Raw genomic sequence first — 14,724 nt, 5'->3', positions numbered from 1 at the left:
TCCTGAGTAAGATATTTTACATAAAAGATGTTTACATTTAGTTCACAAGACAAAACAATAGCTGAATTTATTAAAATGGCCCCATTCAAAAGATTGTGAACCATTGATTCTCAATACTGTGTGTGGTTACCTGATGATCCACAACTGTTTTTTTGTTTTGTGATGGTTGTTCATGAGTCTCTTGTTTGTTCTGAGCAGTTAAACTGAGCTCTGTTCTTCAGAAAAATCCTCCAGGTCCTGCAGATTCTTCAGTTTTCAAGCATTTTTGCATATTTGAACCCTTTCCAGCAGTGGCTGTATGATTTTGAGATTCGTCTTTTCACACTGAAGACAACTGAGGGACTCAAACTCAACTATTAAAAAAGGTTCAAACATGCACCGATGCTCCAGAAGGAAACAAGACGCATTAAGAGCCGGGGGGTGAAAACTTTTGAATTCAAATATCAAGGTAAATTGTACTTAATGTTTCTTCCGGGAAACATTCAGGTATCTTCTGTTGCTTCGGAAGGGCAGTACTAAATGAAAAACAACGATATTTAAATATAATAAGAAAAATTTTCATCCTGTTCAAAAGTTTTCACCCCCCAGCTCTTAATGCATCGTGTTTTCTTCTGGAGCATCAGTGCATGTTTGAACCTTTTTTAATAGTTGAGTTTGAGTCCCTCAATTGTCCTCAGTGTGAAAAGATGGATCTCAAAATCATTCAGTCACTGCTGGAAAGGGTTAAAATATGCAAAAATGCTTGAAAACTGATGAATCTGCTGGAGCTGGAGGATTTTTCTGAAGAACAGAGCTCAGTTTAACTGCTCAGGACAAACAAGGGACTCATGAACAACCATCACAAAAAACAAAACAAAAACAAAAACAGTTGTGGATCATCAGGTAACCACACACAGTATTGGGAATCAATGGTTCACAGACTTTTGAATGGGGCCATTTTAATAAATTCAGCTATTGTTTTGTCTTGTGAACTAAATGTAAACATCTTTTATGTAAAATATCTTACTCAGGACAGTACTATATAAAAAATAACATGCATTTTGTATGATCTCACTTATTTTATTAAAATTATTCACATTTTCACAGATTCTGCAAGTGGTTCACATACTTTTTCATGCCACTGTATTATTTCATGTCAGGCTTTACAGGGTTAATGATGGTTTTAGAGAGATTTTGCACACTGGCCAGGCTGGAAGACCAGCAAACCAACTTACCAACTTAACCAACATAATTTTCTTAATACTGACTGTATGTGTTCCCCAGATAGTTGGAGGCAGACTGCAGTTCCTGTTTGACTGCGGCTGGGGTCTCGCTACAGTTTCTGTGCACAGTGTCTTGGTAAATGATGGACAGTGGCACATGGCAGAGCTTGAAGTGAAGGGTAACCATGCCAGGTTGGTTCTGGATCAGCTCCATTCTGCTTCAGGCATCGCGCCTGGTCCCCTCCACTGCCTCAACCTGGGCGAACAGGTGGTCCTGGGTGGACACGCTCAACGTCTCATTTCCAGACTCCGGCGCAATCTGCCTGTATCAAACAGCCTACAGGGCTGCATGGACTCCGTGCTGTTTAATGGACAGAGGCTGTCCTTGGACTCAAATGATCCATTAGGGGTTGCCATTGAGGACATGGTGGGAGTGTCTCCTGGCTGTGTCTTCTTCCCGTCTCCAGACTGCTCCAGTAATCCCTGCCTCAACGGAGGGAGCTGCTTAATGAGGCAGAGTGGAGGTAGACTGAACCCCACATACTGTAGATTAACGAAAAGATCAATGTGACTTTATATGCCTTTTCACAATGTGAGATCTTATTGTGAGATATTAAGTCACACTGTGAGTGTCTGGGGTCAGTAAGATTTATCTTTATTCAGGAAGGATGCTTAAATTGAGCAAAAATACAGTAAAGACATTTACAATGTTACAAGAGATTTTTATTCGCCATCACAGGAATAAATAACATTTTAAAATATATTAAAATAGTAAACCATTAATTTAAATTAATATTTCACAATATTAATGTTTTAACTTTTTTTTTTGGACCAAATTTTGACTTGGTGAGCAAAAAACATTCAAAAATCTTACTGACTCCAAACTTTTGAATGGTAGTGTAGACGTAATTTTGAGAAATAAAGTCACAACTGTGACTTTATATTTTACAATGTAACTATATTTTTTGTTTTTTAGATATTTCTTACATTTTATTTTTTTTTTATCTGATGATATGTGGTTTCTAACCCCACTGTAGATGATAAATCCGTAACTGACCTCCATATTATATGTATAACTAGTTTATGGCATTGCTGATTCATTGATTTTCTCCCAGGTTATGTCTGTAAATGCAGTACGTCATTCTCTGGGACTCACTGTGAGGTCAAGATCAGTCCTTGTGACTCCAACCCCTGCTTGTATGGAGGAACCTGCATCCAGAATAACCTGGACTACTACTGTAAATGCAGGGGCCAGTACTCAGGACAAAGGTATTGCACTTTCAATGTACTGTACAAGTGAAATGCTGACTATAAAATCTGTCAGTGGGACAGAATTACTTTATGACCAAAACTCTCTGTATGACCACAGGTGTCAGATAGGTCCTTACTGCAAGGAGAATCCATGCCAAAATGGTGGACAGTGTATAGACAGTCTTGATGGACCCATTTGTGAGTGTGAGTCGGGATTCAAAGGAGAAAGGTCTGTTGTTATTATCAACCTCTTGAACATATCGTAGGACTTTCCTTAAGAATGTTTGACAGAGCATCTTGTTTTTTAGGTGCATGATCGATGTTGACGAGTGTGTGGACAGGCCTTGCTTCAATGATGGCCACTGTGTCAACACACTTGGATCTTTTAACTGTTCTTGCTTGGTGGGATTCAGCGGGAGACTGTGTGAGATAGACACAGAAGTGAGGAACCAACTGATATCTTCACCCTGGAACTCTTGGATTGGAGGACTGGTCGCAATCCTGGCCTTCCTAACGGCCATCTTTGTTTTGATGTTGCTTGTCTTAATAGTGTGGAAAGGAACCCGCAAAGCTGGCAAGAGAGATAAAGACTTTGATATGTACAAAGATGTTGATTCTTACATTCAGAGGTCCAATGTATACAGCCAAGCTCAAAAAGAATCCTGCCCGGACACCCCGCCGCAGGTCCCAGTGCGACCCATCTCCTACACACCTAGCATTCCCGGAGAATGTCGAAACAACAGAGGCTCCGTGCCTGAGCTCAGTAGCTTTACGCCAGATTCGCTCTTTGGACTGAGGAAGACTGTGGCTGTGTGCAGTGTTGCCCCTAACCTACCACATCACAAAGGATCCCATTCACACTTGGAAAAAAATTCCATACAGCATTCGGATTGGGATGAGGAGTATGATGGTTAGTGCAGTCTGAAGCCTCAGTTGGAGGCCTTTAAAGGGTTAGTTCACCCAAAAATGAAAATTCTGTCATTTATTACTCACCCTCATGCCGTTCCACACCCGTAAGACCTTCGTTAATCTTCAGAACACAAATTAAGATATTTTAGTTGAAATCTGATTGCTCTGTGAGGCCTCCATAGGGAGCAATGTCACTTCCTCTGTCAAGATCCATAAAGGTACTAAAAACATATTTAAATCAGTTCATGTGAGCACAGTGGTTCAATATTAATATTATAAAGCAACGAGAATACTTTTGGTGCAGCAAAAAAACAAAATAACGACTTATCTAGTGATGGCCGATTTCAAAACAATGCTTCAGAAAGCATCGGAGCATTGTGAATCTGTGTGTCGAATCTGCAGTTCGGAGCACCAAAGTCACATGATTTCAGCAGTTTGGCGGTTTGACCCGCGATCCGATTCATGATTCAATACACTGATTAATTTATGCTCCGAAGCTTCCTGAAGCAGTGTTTTGAGCCATCGGATTTCAACTAAAATATCTTAATTTGTTTTCCAAAGGTGTTACGGGTGTGAAACAACATGAGGGTAAGTAATAAATGACAGAATTTTCATTTTTGGGTGAACTAACCCTTTAAAGTTTAGTTTTAAATTTAAATTGACAATTCTTTTTTTTTTTTTTTTTTAAGTAATATTGGGGTATTTTTTTAAAGGTGCTCTAAGTGATCCTGGGTGGAGTAACTTCCTGTTGACGTTCAAAGTGTTGTCAAACAAAACAGAGGCTAGCTAGACCCTCCCTCCTCCTCCTCCTCCTCCCCCTCCCCTCCGTGCTTCCTGAAACAGTCATGAACGCACATTTAAAATCATTCTTGTCGGTTATTGGCTGGAGCATGTTTATTATGATTCGTGGTCCAGGCTGCACCAGTTTGTTTTTATTGCCGTTTTTGGAGCTTATGGCGACTACAGAGACCGCGTTTTTTTACAGTGTGTTCAGGGGACAGGCAGCTAGAGGATAGTGAGGAGATGTTTGATGTATGTGACAAAAAATGTTTTGGCCTAAAAACACGTGACATCACTCAGAGCACCTTTAAAATTAATATGCCCTTGTAATCTTTGATCAACACATCTCCCCTATGTTGACATATTTACTGGTGCGAGGGCTGGACAACCTGCCATTCACATGAGATTACAGCAAGAGCAAACCACATGATCCATTGATCCAATAAATTCCTGATGGGCAAAAAAAGTCCCGCCCTTCTTTTTATCTTGTCCAAGAAGCCGGTTCATTCAGATATGCGTTGTAGGGAAGAAAAGTCTATAGCAACTGCCATTTATGCCGACTTAAAGGGTGCCCTTAGTAAAAAGCAAGTACTATTTATTTGGCTGGTCATGTGATCACATGTGGCCTCCATGTAGATTATCAGCGTTTATTTTTATTTATTATTTAAGATTTGTTTTAGGTGTTAAAACTCATTACAGAGTGCACCTTTAAACACACTGTAGTTGTATTTTTCTTTAGATTAATTCATGAATAGTTTAGCAATTTAGTTTAGCAGTTTCGTATGGCCTTTGCAGAATTGCTCTTTACTTTTTTTTTCTTTGTATTCATTCTTCCAGAAAAAGTCCTAGACTTGACTTCCTGTTTAGCAGTTGAGGACAACAGTGTTTCCTTTTGTCATGACAATACAGGGCTGCGGGCCACATGTTCCCTCCAATCAGATGCCATGGATGACAACAGTAAGTTGCACAATCCAACTATTTTTAAGTTTAAAACTGTATAAACTATAATTCCAAGTTTGAGACTTTTTCAAATCTAGACTTTTTGAGACTTTTTGCATAGATAATCTACTTTTTTATATTATGCACCGGTGTATTAACTTACAACATCTTTGCATCTTTGCTGTGTCTATTGAATTCAGCCCCCATATGGATTAAATCTGAGCACAGATTCTGAACAGACTGCAGTGTAAGTGTTGTGCATGCAACACAGTCATTGATTTATTAGAATTAGAGTATTAGTCATCAATTCCTATTTCCCTTTGGAGTAGAATGTGTTTAGCTTTGTGGTGCTTATACTATTTTTTAAAAGTTAGGGGTCCATTTTTTTTAAGAAAAGAAATTAATTGTTTTTTGAGGAATACTGCATTATATTGATCAAAAGTGACAGTAAAAACATAATTCACAAAATATTTCTATTTAAAATAAATGCTGTTCTTTTGATCTTTCTATTCATCAAATAATCCTGAAAAAACACAGATGTCTGGAGTCATGGCTGCTGAAAATTCAGCTTTGCATCACAGGAATAAATTATATTTGAAAATATATTACAATAGAAATCAGTTAGATTAAACTGTAATAATATTTCACAATATTACTGTTTTTGATCACATAAATGCAGTCTCTGTGATTATAAAAGACTTCTTTCTACTACAAATATTCCCGACCCACAAAGTTTTGAACAGCAGTGTAATATTCATTTGGTGATATAATATTCTAACTGTTTTTGTCATAATTTGAGTGACTTTACAGAACACATAGTTACCGAACACCATCATCAGAATCAGATTTTATATCAACATGCCTTCTATGTTTAGTACGCATGGTCTTTTGTAGTTTTATGTAAGTAAAGAATTGTAAAATAAGATTTAATGACTGATGTTTTATTCTTTACTTTTACAAGCCTCCAAAGTGATACACCCTGTCAAAACATAGATTGACATGGTGAGAAAAAGGTAGATATATAGTATATATGTTACATCTCACATCATGTTGGTGGTTTCATATTTATTATCATTCTTTCTGTTTCTCTAACTCACTTCAGATTATTGATTTACTCACTGTTAAGCACTGACCAACTTTATTGCATGGACATTTTAAGAGATCAATTTTGCTGTTTGAAATGTATAATTCAAACTCTTTTCTTTTTCTTTGACATGTCAAGAAACCATTCTCGTGAGCTTTGGTACCTTGAGAATGAAGTGTTTTGTTGTTGTTTATCAAACCCTTCGTGCATGCTCCATTGCTTTAGCAAGCTTGGTTACACTGAACAACTGTGTGAATTTGATAGGTTCTTGTGACTTGCCTATAACAAGTTCTGCTCTAACAGACTGACATCGATCTCAGGGGTACTTTGAAGTTTAATCTTCTTTAACTCGGAGAAGTTATAACAAGCTCTTTTAAACCAGTGTGTTCAGATCTTTCTCACTGTCTAAGAGTAATGAGCCTCAGAACTATCAAAGCATGCCATAGTCTGAAGATGTATTTTACTGAAATGTGTCTGTTGTGGAGCTGCTTGAAGCTGTGAGACTGTGCGTGATTTGACGATATATACACTACCATTCAAAAGATTGGGGTCAGAAAGGTTTATTCATCAAGCATGCCTTAAATTAATCAAAAGTGTCATAATGATGATTTCTATTTCAAATAAATGCTGTTCTTTTGAACTTTCTATTCATCATAGAATCCTGAAAAAATATTAAGAAATATAACTGTTTTCAACATTGATGATAACAAGAAATGTTTCTTAAAAGTGCTAAAGAGGTTCTTTTTGTCGACTGAGTTTTTGAAATGAGCACATGCGTAAGAACAACCCCCCTCCTTCACAGCTCATTTAGAGGGAACGCCTCCCAAAACTCGTGCACGAGTATCGGAACACGAGTGTTTACCACCGGCATTCGCTGTGTTATTAAGCCAGGCACACATTTAACGACTAGCTAAAACATTCTGACTATGCTGAACATACAGCGATAGTTTCCTGCTCCTGAAGCAGATTTATATGCTTTCACATGGAATTTGAACACCGACTGTAATCGCAGACTGAACGCAACTGGCTCTGACTGGACGCGCTTGAGCGCGATCAATCATAAGTATCAATTTACATTCATAATCGGCCTTACACTTAAAGCCTCGCGCACACTTAGTGGATTCATTATGTCGGACTCAGCGCAGGTAACTCATAATCTGCAGTTGTTACTCCTGTCTCCTGACAAAAACACTGCATGCGGCGGCTGTGGAGTGTGGAAAGTTACTGGAGCGCGCAGCCGTGCGTCTCTCACATGGATCGTCATGGCAGTGATTGACAAGCCAGAGGGCCAATCGTTTACGCGATGATTGGCTGATGTTTTTAAGGTCCTACCTCGTGCACAGATGATGTATATTAATATTATTCCTTTCAGTGCACCTAATAAATAGTCTTTTTTCAGTTAGTAAAGACAGTTTCAAGTAATATTGCAAAAATGTATAAAACAAAACATCCTCTTTAGCACCTTTAAGCACCAAATTAGACTTCTGAAGGATCATGTGACACAATGGCTGCTGAAAATTCAGCTTTGCCATCACATTTTGCCACACAACAGTGATTTTAAATTGTAATAATAATACACAATATTACTGTTTATTTTTGATCAAATAAATGCAGCCTTGGTGAGCAGAAGAGACATTAAAAAATCCAACTGACCCCAAACTTTTTAATGGTAGTAGTCGTGCATAAATATTTACAGTATAGTAATATGTTTTAATCTGTTTACCAATACCTACATTATTACGATTTGAAGAAATGTTTAATCTCCGATAAACGTGTTAAACTATCTTGGTTTTCTAACAGGCTATTACTGGGATACCTCAGATTGGCTGCAGAATATCTACTCTCCTGGGATCCAAGGTTTTCTCCAGTATGAATTTGTGCAGATGTCCATGCACAGCGCTCCAGATGTTCTTGACATGGACTACCTTACTGCTGACGATGACATTGAGAACTTCCTGCCAATTCCAGCTCTCCCTCTTAATACAGACATGCCTGCAGTTCCAGAGTACGACCAGCATGACAGACCAGAGCTCCATCAAGTTATTTGCCCAACAGCAAGGTCTAACTCCATGTTTCCTAGTCAAAATCACAGCCATGGCTACCCACAGTTCATTGAAACAACCTTTGGGATGCCTGAGGGCCAACATATAGGACCTGCTGAGATTTCTGATTCCTTGGAAAGTTCTTTGTGAGCAACACACTTGGAAACTACCTTATTCAGACTTGCCAGCAAGTGGTTAGAAATTCGAATGCATGGTTAGTGACCGTGAAAAACTTGTGGAAGCTGTGGTTGGTAACACCACCAGAGACTGAGGTGTGACTGTGATGGGTTTATGTGCTCTGATTTGAACCATTAGTCTCTCATGCAGAATCATCTGTCTTTATTCCTCAAGTCAAATCTTGAATGGTAGGATATGTCACTGTTACTTGCAATCCTAGATTTACTTTAAAGGTGCACTCAGTATTTGAGGAAAAAAAAAAGAAATTCCACTGGGAACATGACAGTGGTCTTGGACTTTATACTCTCACCTAGTGTATTAGTTTTTTAGTTATCAATGCCATCATAGTCAAATGTGCTATTCACAGTCAGCCATGATTTATTCTGCAAGTGAAAATGTCCAAATCTGGGAGTTAATAAGATCAACTGAGTAGTATTTTGCAGGTCATGTGATCTCAGCATGGTGGCCCCCAAGAAAGGACTCTCTTCATGTAGAATAAAACAGTTTTAGGCCTCTGATATGATTGATCTTAACTTCATGTGAGAGTATATGATTTTAAACATATATTTTTATAGTGCTATGCATTCATTTTGTGTATATTTTGAAGAAAGAAAAAGAGTGCACCTTGAAATAATTGTGAATAAGTGTGTAATTTCTGTGCCACTAGCATCAGCAACAGAATTGCAGAATCACACTGCCCTCTTCTGCCATTGTTTTGGACAGACATATAGAGTATTCCAATCCCAAATTCATGCCATTGGTTTAGACATATTGAAGTATTTAACTTCAAAAATGTCACACTTCAGCTTTAATTAAATAAACACTTTCTTGTTCCATTGCTGACATGAATTGACATGAAAAGAAATGTTGTTATTGAAGTTATATGGTTAGCGTGATATTTGTACAGTTGTGAAGTTTGCTCAAATTTGAAAATAAATTTCAAGTTTTAAGTTTTAATCCCTAAGGTATTTAATTACTGAGGTTTGTCAATAACCGGTGCCCAGCAAGAGGTATCACATTAAAAGTAAAAAAAAAAATTTCTTCTCAGAAACTTTTTTTTAACACAATAGACATGTATGGTCTCTCAAATGTATATTATGTTCCCCTTGCTGACTCTTTGAAATGTTCTGTATACAAAAATGTATAAAAAATATTTTTTAAGACATAATACATTCTGTCTCATTTATTCTTTCATAGTGTTTTTGTTTTGTTGGTTGTTTCAAGACTGTAAAGGACCTGAAGGTCTCTGTAACAAGTAGCATACGCATCAATCAGTAGCTCTGCGTTCATACAGTATGGTGAGTAAAATAAGAGGAAAAAAAATACTAAAAATCACATCTGAGGATGACAGGATGTCATTTAATACTTACTGTCCTCCTGCTGCTTCAACCTCTATATTGCAATCTAACAGTGTCTTTAGGGGACTTTAAACTTTTCTGAAGCTGTGAAATTATGCATTTCCAAAGGTTGATGATCCAGAGCTAATAGCAGATGTCCTCGGTAGGGTCGTTACGGCAATAATGACTAAAAGGTCATCTGCTGTCAAGGTTGCCCATCTATTTTATAGAAAAATTAGGAGCGTTTTGCTCATTTACAACTTAGGGCATAACCACATTAATATTTTAATGGTTTAAAATGTTTGCAAAATTAACAAATAAGAATGGCTTATTAATGAAACGTCTACATTATTTTTTGATATTATTCAAGTTGATTTGTCTAGCGCTTTTCACAATAGGTGCTTTATTTCAAAGCAGCTTTACAGAGAATGATTGTTTCAGTGTTACAATTTAGTAAGTATTCTGTTATCATTCAGAGATGCGTGAGTCAAAGCAATGTCCTTGTGGCAGCAATATACAGCAGTAATATATTATGTGCTTAGTTAAGTTAAGCAGACACCATGCACATATTAGGCAGCAATTACAACTTGTACTCATAATGATTGCAATAAAATACAAAAAAAAAAAAAAAAAAAAAAAAACTTTTTCCTTAAAAAAGGAAAGTTTTGTAGACTGTGTCAATACAAAACTGCCGTCATTTGGAGTCTTCTCAAACAGTAGCCTATCTCCTAAATCAAATTCCACATCATGGTATTTTTGATGATATAAACATCATAAACATAATCATATCAGCATTGGTGTGTTTCAGCAATAACAAAATGGGCCTCATTTAAAGTCTTTGCATTGGAAGCAGGATTGCAAGATAAATCATTTCCATATTGTACACTGTAAAAAAATGCTGGGTTAAAAACAACCCAAGTTGGGTTGAAAATGGACAAACCCAGTAATTGGGTTGTTTTAACCCAGCGGTAGGGTTAAATGTTTGCACAACCTGCTGGGTAGTTTTATTTAACTCAACTATTGTTTAAAATTTACTGTATTGCTTAATTAAAATTAACCCAAAGTATGCTGGAAATTAACATTTATTAATGATCAATGAATAATTATTAAACAATAAACATTTATTCAATTGCTTAATACATTTATATTAATAAACTATTAAACTATTAAATTTATATTAATAAAATATTAAAGCTTATTAATAAACATTCACCTTTTGTCTATTATTGTTGTCTCTAATTGCATATGGTCTTTAATTTCCCAACTATTTTGGGTTCATTTTAAGCTAGCCATACAGTAATTTTTAAATAATAATTGGTTTAAATAAAACTACCCAGCAGGTTGGGCAAACATTTAACCCAACCGCTGGGTTAAAACAACCCAATCGCTGGGTTTGTCCATTTTCAACCCAACTTGGGTTGTTTTTAACCCAGCATTTTTTAGAGTGTACATCCCCGTTTCTATGTCTCTTGGTCATGCAAACAATGACACTACATTTACATCATAACTCTTTTCAAGGCATCAAAATTAGGGAAAAAGAAATGAAATGTTGTCAACTTGCTGATGATACAGCAATTTTTTTTGAAAGATATATCACAGGTTATAAAAGTTCTAGAGTGTCTCAATATATTTTCTGAAGCTTCAAGTTTATCTTTAAATGTTAAAAAGTGTACTCTTTTTCCACTTAAAGACAATAGTATTCCTTTACCCGAAGTTGAAGGTATTCCAGTTAGGGAGGAGGTAAATTATCTTGGTATCAATATCTGTAAAAATCAGTCAAACAGAGTGCAATCTAATTTCCAACCCCTTATGTTGAAAATGAAAAAGAAACCTGATATGTGGCTCATGAGGGATTTGTCACTCAAAGGTAGGGTTCGTTTGTCCAAATCTGAGGGGCTATCTCGCTTAGTCTATCCCGCCAAAGTATTAGATGTACCAAAATCTTTTCTTAAGAAAACTGATTCAACTTTATTCAATTTCATATGGGAAAAAAAGCCTCACTATTTAAATAAAAATATTTGATGTAATTCTTATAATGAAAGAGGATTGAACATGCTCGATTTTGCTACTTCTAATACAATTTTCAAGTTGAACTGGATTAAACATTATACTAAGCATAAAGATACGTTATGGTATATAATTGCAAATCTTATTTTTGAAAAAGTTTTCTTTTAAAATGTGACTTTGAGGTTAACAAACTCCCTATTCAGTTATCCAGTTTTCATAGACAGGCTCTTTTGTGTTGGCTTCTTATATACAAACATAATTTTTCCCTCCACAAACAGTTAATTTGGAATAATAAAGTCATTAAATATAAGAAAGTCTTCTATAACAATTGGTTTAAAAATGGATCTTAATGGACTCACAATTGATAAATGACAAGGACTACTTATTTACATATTCTGAATTTTTACAGACATTCTGTATCCCTATATCTCCATGAGAATATAGCATCGTATTTGATGCAATACCAACAGGTCTTTTGAGACTTCTGCAAGGCATCAGTGAATCTCACAAGCAATCAATGTTTAAAAAAGAGGTCCTGTTGGATGATGTTGATAGTAAAGACAATAAATGTAATAATACATTTTCAGACGTTTGATTCACTGTCCTGCAACATTTCAACATAAATTCTTTTGGAATGACCGTTTTGAGAATATTACTTGGAGACTGATTTGGACTTATAACAATAAATCAATAATAAAGTTAACGAAATATACTTTAAAATAATACATACAATTTATCCAACAAACCATTTCCTAAAAAGATATAAAAATGATCTTTCTGTAAAATGGATACTGAAACTATTTTACACATTTTTTTTTTTTTTTTTTTTTTTTATTGTATAGGCTATATGTTAAATTCTTTTGGATTGATGTGGAATATTTATCTAATATGTTAAGTGGAATCCAAATTAAGATAGAGAAAAGAGATGTTATTTTTTTATTATGACAAAAAATGTATAGATAAGAGTCATGTGTTTATGTTAAATCTTATAATATTACTTGGTAAATTTCATATACACAAATGTAAATGGTCTGAAAGGATACCCAATATCACCCACTTCAAGGCTGACATGAAGATTTATTTTGAAACCTTAAAAGGACTTTCAAACCGCAAAGCAATCAGAACTATGGACATTTACAAGGACTTAAATTCCTCTTCTTTAATTTAAATACACATGTATACCCTTTTCTGTTTTTTTTTTGTTTTGTTTTTTTTCCTTGTTTTTTCTGAATTTTCTGAAATTATTTTTCTAATATCTTTCATATGAATGTTATGGTTCACAATATATGACTAAGTATTACTGATTTATGGTGATATCAAATTCATCAAAGCATTATTTGTGAAACATTTATATATATTGAATATATGTGAAATTTGTTCAATAAAAAAAAAATTCCATATTGTACATACAATTGAACACTAGAGGGCAGCGCACTCTAATAAAGTCAAACAAGCAAGTTGACTGCATGCCTGATAACTGTAAAAAGACATTTCATTACAGGAATTTCAGACCTTAATACAGTTTATTTTGATAATGATAATACATTTGAACACCTAATTTTGAGAATATTCCTTTCATTTTGGAATATTGTTGATAGTAAAATGATTTTCTAGTGATTGTGGGGGGCATAAAGCATAAAAAAATGGCGACATCAGTGCTTATACTGGAGGGAAAGCAGGTTTAGTGGAGTCCTCAGAGTTTATTATATATATATATATATATATATATATATATATATATATATATATATATATATATATATATATATATATATATATATATAAAACCAAATACAATTCTATTTTGTTTGACATTAACTATGTAATTGATGTTCCATTTATAGAAAATCAAGTATAAATCTCATAAATTTAGTTTCTTTAAGCATTTTTACATCTATTCCAAAATAATAACTAAAAGCAGAAATAATTAAATAATATCTTTATTTGTGAACTGATGTTCACCTGTTCTTTTTTATTAACTTATTTTCGGATCATCGGTCATCATGCTCTGTAAACACTGGTCACAGACACGAAGAAGTTTGAATATAAGTGGCTGAGTTGTTTACTTTAATTACTCTTTCCATTAACACCATAATGTTGTTCATTCAGACCGATTTGTGAACAAGCACAAGAATTTATTGCATGAACCAGTCATATCCAATCATAACCGATCATATCCAATCATAGCACGATGCAGATCTCTTACGTGATTTCCCTTATTCATTCGCAGTTATCCCCCACCAAACCCAGCACACTCTTTAGGGGGTCTGTTATAAGTCAATGGGATCAGGGGAGGCACCAACTTTACCTGCTGGTGTCACAGTGTTACTTAAGAAAAACGAGAGAATTATACACTTTTTAATATCACATTTTCTAATATATGCGTTGTTTTATTTTTGTAATATGTTTTTTTTTTTTTCTCGTCCAGTTTTTTTTTTTTTTTTTGAGAAGGCACTGCCTCCCTTGCCTCCTCGGAGGAAACGCCCCTGGTCTACCCTAGTGCGCGTCTTACACATCACTGTATGCCAGTGACAGCACTTAAATGCTTTGACAAGTAGCGACAGAGGCCTGAGGCGAGGAACAGGATGTATGTGCGTAATACAGTGTGACAGGTTGACCTTGTCTGATGCAGTCATGTGACGCTGTCATCGTTTGGCCCACCCTGCTCCTTGATAAACCACAAATATTAGCTATAAGGGTCTCCATAAATGGGAATGTATATATTTAAAATAACAAGGAATATATAATATAGTTTAATATGGAATATTAAACACCACAAAATTCACACCACATGCAATACAGTATGCAATGTGCTCAACTTGACTTTCCATTTACTGTTACAAATGAACTGGAAATGCATGTAAATGCCAGTCAGGATTTTCAATATCTCTTTGAGTGAACTGCCAAATAAGAGATTTTGATTTATTAATAAAAAAGTCAAAATAATCAAAATAAATCTATCCAAGTGTCTGAATCATTTTACACTCGTATAACCC

General features: G+C 35.4%; 1 protein-coding gene across 1 annotated transcript in view; it reads left to right on the top strand.

The window, feature by feature from the left end:
- The window catches only part of fat1b (FAT atypical cadherin 1b), a 42,544-nt gene extending 34,187 nt beyond the window's left edge, over positions 1-8,357 (top strand). Inside the window, exons 22-27 of the mRNA XM_067393755.1 lie at positions 1,264-1,726; positions 2,318-2,471; positions 2,572-2,682; positions 2,762-3,363; positions 4,980-5,099; positions 7,966-8,357. Coding sequence (XP_067249856.1) covers positions 1,264-1,726; positions 2,318-2,471; positions 2,572-2,682; positions 2,762-3,363; positions 4,980-5,099; positions 7,966-8,357 — 1,842 coding nt within the window. The remainder of the gene's footprint in view (positions 1-1,263; positions 1,727-2,317; positions 2,472-2,571; positions 2,683-2,761; positions 3,364-4,979; positions 5,100-7,965) is intronic.
- The last annotated feature ends 6,367 nt before the right edge of the window (positions 8,358-14,724 follow it).

This window comes from Chanodichthys erythropterus, chromosome 1, assembly GCF_024489055.1.
Source record: "Chanodichthys erythropterus isolate Z2021 chromosome 1, ASM2448905v1, whole genome shotgun sequence".
NCBI classification, from domain to species: domain Eukaryota; kingdom Metazoa; phylum Chordata; class Actinopteri; order Cypriniformes; family Xenocyprididae; genus Chanodichthys; species Chanodichthys erythropterus.
Note: the sequence above shows the minus strand (reverse complement) of the source record. Positions and strands in the feature narration are given on the sequence as shown.